Source organism: Melanotaenia boesemani, chromosome 2 (genome assembly GCF_017639745.1).
Source record: "Melanotaenia boesemani isolate fMelBoe1 chromosome 2, fMelBoe1.pri, whole genome shotgun sequence".
Classification (NCBI taxonomy): Eukaryota; Metazoa; Chordata; class Actinopteri; order Atheriniformes; family Melanotaeniidae; genus Melanotaenia; species Melanotaenia boesemani.
This window is the reverse complement of record NC_055683.1, coordinates 36,770,548-36,782,647: the sequence shown is the minus strand read 5'-3', so window position 1 is coordinate 36,782,647 and position 12,100 is coordinate 36,770,548. Positions and strand designations below refer to the sequence as shown.

Sequence of the window (12,100 nt, the reverse complement as noted above, 5' to 3'; positions counted from 1 at the left end):
GAAACGTTTTATTAGTCACTATTAATTTACAGGTAAAACTCAGCACATATACCATGCACATACATTTCATGCTCTAATCTTTGTTTACCATTTATTTATTTAAAATAAACTAAAATAATGAAGACTTCATAAGGTTATAACAGGTTTTTTGCATGCATTTAATAAAACTAATATCAAAGTCAGAGCTGCTGCTCACACCAGATGCATCATGCAAGTCCCACGCAGTGCACCAGAAAAATCAGGCTAGTGACTAATAATAATCACAGCATATTTATAGTTAAAAATAAAAAGTGTGATGAAGTGTTGTTGGTAACTTATTAATAAGATGGTGCAGGTTGCTGAGGAAAGACAGAAAAAAGCTCCACTAACAGCTGGAACATCAGCTCTTTACTTTGTTCTATTTCTACTCAAAAAGAAAACAAGAACAGAACCGCCCCCTTTTCTTCCAGCCAATCACAGAGCTTAAATGAGTTGCAATTTCTGAGTTTCTGATACGTTCAGTGACACCCTGTAAATGTCAAAATGGTTCTGGTTTATCATGGAGATGTTAAATTTTATTTATATATTATTTAATATTTGGTAGCATTGTTAATTTAAAAGTAGTTTTATTATTTTATTAAGATTTTACTCTCATTTTATTTCTCAATCAGGTCGTCATTGTATCTCTGTTAGCTAGCTCTAGCTGTGTTCCAAAGTCCCTTCACTAATTTCAGAATTAAGCTTTTATGTGTACTGACAGGCCTGTAATTTTAGCTGATTTTAGTGATGAATATTAAAATGAAAAGAATCTACTATTTATCTAGAAAATAAAACCCTAACATCACAGGATAAATAATTATATTTTGAAACAGCTACTAGACTAAAAAAAAAATATATAGGTTTAATGTGACTTAAAGGGACATTTCTGTCCAAGAAAAGAAATAAGTGACATAAAGTAACCAAAGTGCCATGTAAAGGGCTAAAATATTTAACATTCTTTGACTGGTAGTTTTCCAAGAAATTTACAATGAAAAAAAGCTGAAAAAATACGAATCAGTAGTTTACAGAAGTTCTTTGGAAGTGGAGATTTTTTCTTAATGACTTAATGAGAGAGTGGTGAATTTTACTGACTCCCGAGGGTCGAAAGTGAGACGTTACTTTAGAAATAAGACATCTGCATTGGCAGATAAGGAAAACTTTGTAAGAGAGAATGTAAATACAGAGCAGTTGGCTTTGGGCACCCAACTGGCTCGCAGCGGTCCTGACCTAAGTCATATTTTGTTAATAAAAACCAAATTGCTGTCAGATTTAAGAGCGTGTGCTGGCAGATCATACATTCATCTAATAATCTATAAACCATGTGCACGCAAGGCCTGCATCCATGTCACAAAACTACAGATTTGAAAAGTCACAACACTTAATAAATATAACACAAAAAAGACAATATCAAGGATTTTAGCCACTTTTTTGTAGCTTGTAGCTTTTCTCTTTTCTTTGTCCCCACTTTTAGCCTTCTGTGGACAGGTCTTCCCGTTGTCCAGGACTCCTTTCATCTTGTCACCAGGCTGATCCACATGAAGGTCACCGTTCTCTGGTTTTACCTGGCCTTCTCCAGCAGGTTCTGCATGTAAAACAGGGAGAAGCATTAAAATACAGTGAAGTTGTTCTCAGTTGAATCTCTACCAAACTGCAGATAAATTAGAGCCAATTAATGGAGACCAATCCAGAACTAAACAGGCGGTTTTAAATAGTCAGAAACACAACGTCCCATTGTGACTGTTGACTTCCAGCTCAATGTCCTCTTCAGCATCTGTAGACTGGCTCTTCTGTCCACAAGAACCATCAAGATTAGCTATGAAGCCTATCAACATGGTCTCAAGGACGCTTATCCAAACCAGGGTGAAGACTGAAAGACAGTAGATTGCTAGAAAAGAAAAGAAAGTGCAGAGACATTTCTAGTCAGTGTGGTGTTACTAGAAACACAGACTTAAATCTCTGGTCTTTCGTTTGTGTGGCTGCACACCCATTATTGGCATATTTTCTTCAGTGGAGGGCAAAATGTCCTTCAGAATCAGCAGTAAGACGAAGATGGACAGAAGTATTGTCACTTTGAAGCCCAGCCTTTCACCTCTGGCCTCACTGATGAAGAAGGAGGCCAAATCCAGGATCAGTAAAAACAGCAGAGGCATGATTAAGTTGATCACGTATAGAAACGGCTTCCTTTGCAGCATGACCTGTGAAAACAGTCAGATTCATCAGAAACAAACAAACAAGCAAACAAACAAAAATATTTCTTTACAAATGCTTCCATACCGTGTAAACGAGTTTGCTGCTCGATGAATTGTTTATGCAAACAGTGAATGTGGTAACTTTCGTGTTTATGAGTTTCCATTCTCCCTGCCTCCTAATGAACTCCTCAAACTGCATCGGAAAGGTGTCATTTTTTACTTTTATTACTTTGAGATCTTTCTCTGTGCATACAAAAAAAAAAAGTAATTGTTAACATGTATTAGTCTTAAGATATTTGGGACATTAAAATAAACATAAAACTGAATAAGAGCCAGGTGAGATATTTTATGGAGTTTACCATTGAAGCTCATGGATGAAAACGTGATGTTGCATTGTTGCAGATCGAAAGGGAATCTGAAGAGGTCCAGCTGACAGCTGTAGGACAGTTGCTGTTGTTCATTGACATGCACCCAACCGTTGGGATCCAAACTGGCATATGGACTCTCTTGAACAGATGCCCTATCAGAGATACTGAAGGAAACAAAAAAAAAAAAAAAAAAAAAAAAATTCAAAAATTCAGTAAAATTGCGTGCAAACTAGTTTAGATCGCTCCTGTGAGAAGAATTACCAGACCATACTTAGAAAACAATAAAAACACACATGATTTGTTCCTTGCCACGGATTAAAATCAGATCACCTCAGATGACCAACAGCACGTGACATATTACAGCACGTAAATTCCACAGATTCTTAACCACAATGGCACAGTGGCAGTGTGTGAAAATTAAGCCCACCCGGGTAAACAGTAGCAACCAGGTGCTAGGGCTTAACACAATGCCAAGGAGGAAAGACATCAGCAACGATCTTAGACAAGCAACTTTAGCTGCCCATCAGTCTGGGAGGGTTATAAGGTCTTTTCCAAACTATCTGGAGTCCATCATTCTACAGAGAGAAAGTTTGTGGACAGACCAAGATCAGACCGTGCGATGCTCCAACAGACAGAATCAGCTTTAATTGCCAGGTAGGTAAACACATAAAAGTAATAGTTTGCCAACAGATGTTATCACTCTAGTAGAAAGTAGTGCGATCAGTAAGAATAATAAAATAAGTAAACAGTAATGCATAAAAAATTGGTATCTACTGTATACAGAGCTATATGTAGAGCAGAGGGGGATGTCTCCTAAAGTCCTGGTAGAAAGTACAAACTACAAAAAATCATAGAGCTTCATCTTAGACATCTTAGACAACATGGCTGGTTGGCAAAGCTGCATCTGAACAAACCACAAGACTTCTGGAATGTTCTTTAGACAGACCAGAACAAAGTGGAGATGTTTGGTCAGAATGTACAAAACACCAAGCACAAACACCTCATACCAACTGCAAAGCACGGCGGTGGAAGGATGATGATGGGTTTGTTTTCCAGCTTTGCAGCTATTGTGTGGACCATGAACTCCTCTGTATACCAAAGTATTCTAGAGTCAAATAAGAGTCTGGCTGTCTGGCAGCTTGGCCCAAATGGGGTGATGCAGCAGGACAGGAGTCGGGTTTGAAACTCTGTGGTGGGACCTTCAGAGAGCTGAGCGTAAATAAAAACGACAAACTCTACAAACTGAAGCACCTTCAGCAGGAAAAGTGAAATGAAATAATGTCATCCAGAAAACCGCGGCTTCAACTTAAACTGTTAAAGGAGCTTCTAAATGCTGCTGAATCATGGGGTGGACACAGTTTCTCTTAAACTGATTCAACATTTTGTCTTATTTTTTGGTGAATTAATACAGTGTCAGTGTCACATGTTGTTTGTTAATTTTAATTCTAAGACCTGGTAGGACAAGATGATATTTTATTCTGGCTTTGTACCAAATATCATTGAACTGAGAGAAGATTAGCAGTTAAGGTATGCACACACACACACACACACATGCTTGTACAACGTGCAGTTTTAAAGAATAACACTTACTCCTCCTCGATGGTTATATCTGGGATCCAGAGCATCGATCTGGGAACGGTCAGCTCATCTATCCCACAAAACTGAGAGGAATTCCATTTCAGGAATTCATTTTCCCAAATCTGCAAAAAGATGAAGGTTGGATTTTAAAATGTTGACACAAGCAGATGAAGATGAAACCAACCATGACTCAGGCTTACCATGTGGATGGACACGAGCAAGGAGACAGTTTGAGACTTCTCATTCTGCAGATAATCAGCAGTAATGTGTTAATATTTGACAGCATTTATAACAAAAACAACTTGCTCACTTTAAAGGGTGACTTCAGTGTGGTAAATGTTTAGATTTTTGCCTTTAATAAAATAGAGATGAACAGATTTTAATGTTAAGGCTCATGGCATTGCGACATTAGGATGTCTTTCCAGTATAACTTAACCATTATCTGAACATGTTTTGCTGGAAAATTAGTCAAACTGGTGATAAACACACATTGTTTACAAAAATATTAGCAAAAAAAAAAAACAAACAAATTAACCCAAAACAAAAGAAAACAAACAAACAAACAAACAAAAACAAAATTACAAAGAAAGTCACAAAATCTATGACCATCAGAATCTGTGACTATATGGACGAGTGAAGTCTTGAAAACACTTTTATTGAAGTCTGAGTTCATGCTAATGCCGGTACAGTAAAGTAACATATTCTGATAGCTATCAGAAATGTGTTTTCAATAAAAATGTTCAAGACTTTGCTCGCGTTCTAAGACGTGCATGCAGAGAAATGTAGATTTTGGTTTAACACCTGTTGTGTTTAAGTAAACTTGTAAATGTGTTTAACTGGATGTAAATTTGTATCGCAAAATGTAAAATTTTTTTACTGGATGTAATGTTGTTTTGCACTTCCCGGCCACCATATATATATATGTATATATATATATATATATATATATATATATATATATATATGATATAGCTATAGCTATGTAATTGCTATATAATATTGCTCTCGCTGTCATCTTTGCAGTTACGCTTAATGTTTGTCCACATAGCGTATATTATGTTTATTTTTGAAAGGCGGTACAAGCTTTGTATAAAGGGTAATTTTATTTCTGTAATATGGGTTTCGTTTGCATTGGCTTATTTAAACAGATGCAGTAACGATATTTCGCCAGTAGGCGGCGCACAGCGACTGTGAGTTACTTGTTTGCCACCGATTTTATCATCAGCAGAGAGAGAGATTGGTGGAGCACAGACCACGTCTGCTGTGCTGTCATTTATCTTTTGTTTTCCGGGCGAGAAACTCCTCTAAAACCATTTGAAGTCATTTTTGCTTTGTTTTACCTACTGCAGTAAGATCTAAGAAAGTAAACTTACTGCAGATCCTGAGTTCTGGGTTTAATCAGGCTGCATGATTTAGTTGATTTGGGTTTATGAATATAATTGTGTGAAAAGTCGGGAAAGTTAGAAAGATATTCACAGATTCGGTTTTTCCGGATTAATAACTCATCAACGGAACATTGCTTCTACAAAACCGACACAACACCGCAATCACAGCAACGTAGACTTCAAGCTACAGTCGTATTTTCATCAAAACGAGCCGTCCTCCGAGCTGGGACGTGCATTGGGCTCTATGCAGAGCCTGCTGGTGCTTGACTGGGCAGGGACCGTCTGCAAACACCGAAAAAATATAAAAGGCAAATATTCAATAACTACAATATGACATGTTGTTGTGCTACCAAACTTACAGTACTAATAAACCATGTCATACACACTACAGCTCTTACTTTAGTAACATATGCTTACATGTATTTTTAAGAATTTCTTTCATAATTTAAATAAGTAATAAATGGACAATAACTACAATATGACATGTTGTAGTGCCACCAAACAGTGCTAATAAACCATCTCATACTGATCACACTACAGCTCTTACTTTGGTAAAATATAAACTGAAATTCTTAATGATATTATATTCTATATTGATTCTATATTGAGCTTCATATCAAAAGTTACAATCTTACAGGCATATAAAATCAAGCCCAAAATTATTCATACTTCTGGCAAATTCCGATTTAAACTTACTTTTATTCAACCAGCAACTTTTTTTTTTTTTTTTTTGATTGGAAATGACAGAAGCATCTCCCAGAAGATTATAAGATGATATCCAAGAGGCATCATTGTGGAAAAAAAAAATTCTCAGCTTTTATTTACATTTATACAAAAAGTGGCATGTCCAAAACTATTCATACCCTTTGCAATGCAGTCTTCGGGAAAATCCAAAGTTCTAGACCATTCCAAATATTCCAAGCTGTTCTAAAGCGTCCATGATTCATTGGGAACAGCTGTTTTAATTAACTCAACAGGTGAAAAACAGCAGCAGTTGGTTTGTAGACAGTCATGGTTAAGACAGAGGAGCTCACTGAGCACCATCGGCTGCTCACAAATCAGGAAAGTGCTATAAGGTCATATCTAAATGCTTTCAAGTTCCAGTGGCACTTCCAGTTCACACTGTGGGAAATCTCAGAGGATGTGGTCGGAAGCCAAAAGTGATACCTGTGCTGGCCAGGAGGATAGTGAAGGAGGTGTAAAAGAATCCAAGGATCACCACCAAGGCCATCCTGGTGAATCTGGGCTCTGCTGGTGTCAACATCTCAAGGCAGACAGCCCAACAGACACTGCACACTGCTGGGTTCCATGCACGCACACCAAGGAGGACGCCACTTCTCCAGATAAGGCACACAAAAGCCCGCTTGGCCTTTGCGAATGCTCATCTGGACAAAGAAGAAGACTTCTGGTCTTCTGTTTTACGGTCAGATGAAACAAAAATGGAATTGTTTGGCCACAATGATGTGTCCTTCATTTGGCGTCAAAAAGGAGCAGCCTTCAACCCTAAGAACACCGTCCCCACTGTCAAACAGGGCAGTGGGAACATGATGCTTTGGGGGTGTTTTTCAGCCAACGGACCAGAGAACCTAATCACAGTAAATGTTACCATGAAAAAAGAGAAATATGTCCAGATTCTCAACAACAGTCTGCAGAGAAATTTGGCCTTAGGCATCAGTGGACATTTCAGCACGACAATGACCCAAAACACACAGCAAAAGTGGTGAAGAAATGGTTAGTGGACAAAAACATTAATGTTTTGCAGCGGCCCAGCCAGAGTCCTGACTTAAATCCAATTAAAAAATCTGTGGAGGGAGCTAAAGATCATGGGGATGGCAAGAAGACCCTCCAACCTGAAAGAGTTGGAGCTCATTGTTAAAGATGACTAGGCAAAAATACCAGTGGAGACATGTGGAAAGCTAGTCATTAATTTAAAAAAAAGCGTTTGCTGTAATAGCCAATAAAGGCTTTTCTATTGATTATTGAGAAAGGTATGAATAATTTTGGACATGTCACTTTTTGTTCAAATTTAAATAAAAACTGAAAAATATTTTTTTTCCACAATGATGCCTCTTGTAAATCATCTTGCTGAATTAGCTCAAACAGCTGTTCCCAATGAACTACTGTAATTAAGATGCTTGACTGTCTTTGCCTGTAAGATTGTAACTTTTGATATGAAGATCAATATAGAATCAATCCATCCATCCATTATCTGCCTCTAGTCCGGAGTCGGGTCGCGGGGAGCAGCCGCCTACTCAGGGAAACCCAGACTTTCCTCTCGCCGGCCACATTCACCAGCTCATCCAGGGGGATCCCAGGAGTTCCCAGGCCAGCCGAGAGATGTAGTCTGTCCAGCGTGTCCTGGGTCTTTTAAAGTGCAGTAGTAGTAAAAACATTTAGTAAATGATGGCATTACGACAAAGAAATGAAGCTGGTTTGTAAGCCAGTGTTGTTATTTTTCCCATGATTGTGCACATTATAATATGGCTACAAAGACAAAGACATGAGCAGTGAGACACTGGACTGTGTCAACAGTTGATTTTGAGGGAGAGTGGAAGAACACAGACCACGTCTCCCATGCTATCATTTCTCCTTTGTTTTCCAACTTTATCTGCTGTCAACAGGTTGTGGACTCCGGTACCTGTTACATCTGCCTCATCCTAACGGCCTATCTTCATTACTGATTAGATATGCAGGTATATGTTCTAAAAGTTTCCATTAACATGCATGCTAATTACTCATGGGATTCAGTGGAGTCTTTTTCATCCAAAGGAGCTATTTTGTCAGTATTTTAAATGTTCAAATCTCTCTTTCGACTGATGCATCATCATAAAACCTGAGCAAGACATGCAGAAACCAGACAGACCCAGGTAGAAGAGTTAATCAGCTGTTATGACTGATTGTTATCTAAATAAGCATCTGTGATCAGAGTAAAGCAGTTTGCAAAATACATGTAACTCTTTCATTCAGGTGTCATTTGATGGTATAGCATCATGTCTGCTAGGGTTTAATGCATTAGTTTTTATTAATTTATCACCACAATATAATGTTTAATTGACGGGGAAAGTCTAGATTAATATACATGTGATATTTTTTTATTCTTTGTTGTATGATATTTGGCAAATATTTTCCTTTTCCTGTTTTTTTTCTTTAGGTGGACCTTCTGTGTTACACTTTGGCCCAACAATGAGTGAAAGTGGCACCTAAAAGCAGCGGCGGCATGAACCCACAACAACGTCCTGCAAGAGCTTGAAGGTAAATGTTAAAGCTTTCAGCTGAAATGAAAAATATCCTTTCAGAAGCTTGCACAAGAATTTGGAGAAAGACCAGCTAGTGAAAGACGCACTTCCTGGACTTGGGTACAGATGTCAGCGTGCTGTGGAAAAACACTCCTATGTTATCTTTTATAGATTATTTTTAAAAGTACATGTCATGGTACAGTTTGTCCTTAAAGAATGTTACTTTTTGATCTAAATGTTTCACAGCGAGGCTCTGAAGCATATTAATGCCTATGATGTACAGCTAAGGCAGGTTTATCTGTAGGCCACATTTCATTTACAAGACAAGTCAAAGTGCTTTACATGAAACATTAAAATCATTAGAACAGTATGCAAAATAAACATTAAGAATAGGAGAGTTGCAAAGAGAGAAATAAATAAAAAACCACACCCAGTCTGGTCCTCCAGTGTTTAACTGTCTCCCCTTTTGGGCCTTCTACTGTTTTATCAACATGTTTGCAGTTAGTGTTCCCCTTCTGATGAACGGTCTGAACTAGGCGGGACGAAAACCACACTGCACCTCCTCAATCCAATGGACCCTCCTCTCCAGCACCTCTGAACAGACCTTACCAGAAAGGCTGAGGAGTGTGATCCCCCTGTAGTTGGAGCACAACCTCAGATCCCCCTTTTTGAAGAGGGGGACCACCACCCCAGCTTGCCAGTCCTGGGGAACTGTCCCCAATGGCCCCGCAATGCTGCAGAGGTGTGTCAGCCAAGACAGCCTTACAGCATCCAGAGCTTTAAGGAATAACTAATAAAAACGTAATCAACACACAGAGTATGATGAAGGGACTTACCACATCCAGGATGCTGTACACCATCATTTCCACCTGGACAAGTGTGGTTGTGGCCCAGTGTTTAACTGGTCGCATGATTTGTAGAAGTTCATTTGATGCCGTCAGGTTCAAGTGGTTCAGTAGAGTGCTGCATGAGCAGTCTGACGTTTGACTGCTGGAAACACCTGCAAGAAATGATTTAGGTCTTTATGCTGAAGCAAAACACACAGTTGAAATCAAATTACATGTAATTAAAGTTTAGAGCAGTAATTCACCAATTAAAGCAAAAAAAGTAAAAACCCTCAGAGCTGTCATGACTGCCTTGAGCTCAATCTGACTCAACCTTTTTAAGCTTTAGAGTTGTTTGCACAAACAGCCATATGAAAGAGCAAATCAGGCATTGATAGGTTCACTTAATTAGACTGTCAAAGTGTAAAGAAGCTGCTCTTTGTTCCTGTGGTCTGGTTGTTTTGTCCATGCCTTCTGTTGGAAAGTGATATAAAACAAATCATCTGGGCATTTGTATTGTCCACCTGCAGCTGCAGCAAAAAGTCAACATATTAGTGAGACGTAAAGTGGAGACGTTTGCAGTGGACAAACTCAGCTTATGTCACCTGCGGTCGGTGAAACCAAACCCACGACTGTGAAGTTGTAATTTGAGAATACATACAAAAATGTAGAAATGAACAGACAACAGGTCTGTCAGAGGGATGTACAGCTGACAAACAATACTTTCATGCTTATTGCTTATTGCTGCATTTCAATACGTTTTGGTTTATTTCCCTTGAATTAGATATGAAGGCTTTTAGCATTTCTTTGTTTATACACATGAACGCACATACATTCAGATATCCTAATCATCAATCAGAAGTCTCAGGAATGCCTTAAAAAAAAAAAAAAACAATATTAAAGGTTAAACCTTCCCATCATGTCTACGCAACATGTAGACATGACAAATGTAAATGTATGAGGAAAGATTTTTATTTCTTCCTTTGCTTTTTTGAGTGCAAAATGCATTTAATACAACACACACACACACACACACACACACATATTTATACATTATATTTATATGTGTGTGTGTGTGTGTGTATGTGTATATATATATATATATATATATATATATATATATATATATATATATATATACATACATACACATGGAAGCAGTTTTGAAAAGTAATTGGTACAAATCAAAAACAACTGGAGCATGATTTAATGATTAATTAGGTTAAGGAAGGCAAGGCAAATTTAGCACAGGTCCTGTACAAGACCATTCAAAGTGCTTTACATAAAATACAGTTAACTAGAAACAGGTCAGTAACATGACTGGCCATAAGAGGAGCACTTCAGAGAGGCAGAGTCTCACCATTCAAACTGGGTCTAAAAATTGTGGAGCAATTTCAGAAAAGTCTTCAACCTAAAATTGTCAAGGCTTTTAAAATCTCACCATCAACAGTGTATAACACACAAAAAAATATCTGAGAATCGGGAGGAATACCTGTGTGCGTCGGACAAAACTTTCCCATCACATCTGTGAAGTGAACAGAGCTCTTACGCTGAAGGCAGTAACCGGAAATGTAATAGATGTACAGGAAGTCGTGGTCATGCGGAAGCTAGTCAGCTGGTTTTTAGTTTACTAGTGAGCTGAGTGTCAGTCAGAACCTTACTAGCCCACAGGAATGTTTTGTCATTTTCCCTTTCTTCCGGCTCTCTGACTACCAAACAGCCCATGCTGGCTGAAGGAAACTGGCTGCGGACTTTCGGCTAGCACCCTGGTTCTGATCCAACTGACAGCTTGAAACATCTTGCTAGCCTAGCACCTACTTTAGCAAGAGGACAGGGGAGAATAAGGTGAGAAGTGTTTACTTATGTGTCCACAAAGGCACTTTTGTCACAAACTGCAGGAAAACCAGACGAACAGATGTCTTTTATCAGTTTATAAGGAAACGTCACAACAAGCGTTATTTTGCTGTCATGCAGTTATGCTAGTCCGACGTACTGAAGTTCGTTGCTAGCAAGGAAATTAATCTGTGAAAGTAACAGTAAAGATAACTAAAAACACCCACAAAAAACAACAACACATCACTCTTTCAAAAGTTAAGGATATTTACCAATCGGGTGAATTTAAAGGTAAATATAAAATGTTGATGCTGGTGTTGTATCATGAATTTAGTACATTTAAGTAGCAGGGTAGTGGTAGTTCTTCCTCTCAAACAATTAATTGAACCAAAGGCTAACAACAGTGGTTATACCACAACATAAAATGTCAACGTCTCAATAGTTTTCTATGTTTAGATGTGAACAGAATGATGAAGAGGAAGGTTTAATACAAGCTGTCATTGAACCAGAACATTTACTGGTCATCTTGTTAGTGAACGGCACATGGTGGAATAATCACTTACACATTGAACATTTGTGCATTAAAGGTTTAGAAAAAGTCGAATTAAGTTAGCCTGTAATGGTTTTTGTACGTTTTAGGTACATTCTGATAAATTACAAAAGGTGAAT

At 38.1% G+C, this 12,100-nt stretch overlaps 2 protein-coding genes across 3 annotated transcripts in view; one reads left to right on the top strand and one right to left on the bottom strand.

Moving 5' to 3' along the window:
- Nucleotides 1-20: 20 nt before the first annotated feature.
- LOC121630735 (5-hydroxytryptamine receptor 3A-like) lies at nt 21-11,118 on the bottom strand. Of its 2 annotated transcripts, none has more exons than XM_041971176.1 (9): nt 11,091-11,118; nt 9,611-9,774; nt 4,354-4,398; nt 4,166-4,275; nt 2,567-2,739; nt 2,293-2,450; nt 2,003-2,213; nt 1,748-1,903; nt 21-1,600 (listed from the first exon to the last, which is right to left on the bottom strand). In XM_041971176.1, the coding sequence occupies exons 1-9, from the start codon at nt 11,116-11,118 to the stop codon at nt 1,329-1,331; spliced, it is 1,317 nt and encodes a 438-aa protein (XP_041827110.1). In that variant the 3' UTR covers nt 21-1,328. The 2 variants fall into 2 exon arrangements, with proteins under 2 accessions (XP_041827110.1, XP_041827120.1); XM_041971186.1 differs by lacking the exon at nt 11,091-11,118 and adding an exon at nt 9,865-9,896.
- A 70-nt stretch (nt 11,119-11,188) lies between these two features.
- tmem104 (transmembrane protein 104) overlaps nt 11,189-12,100 on the top strand; it is a 70,973-nt gene continuing 70,061 nt past the window's right edge. Inside the window, exon 1 of the mRNA XM_041969381.1 lies at nt 11,189-11,443. The gene's annotated coding sequence lies outside the window, so the exon portion shown is untranslated. The remainder of the gene's footprint in view (nt 11,444-12,100) is intronic.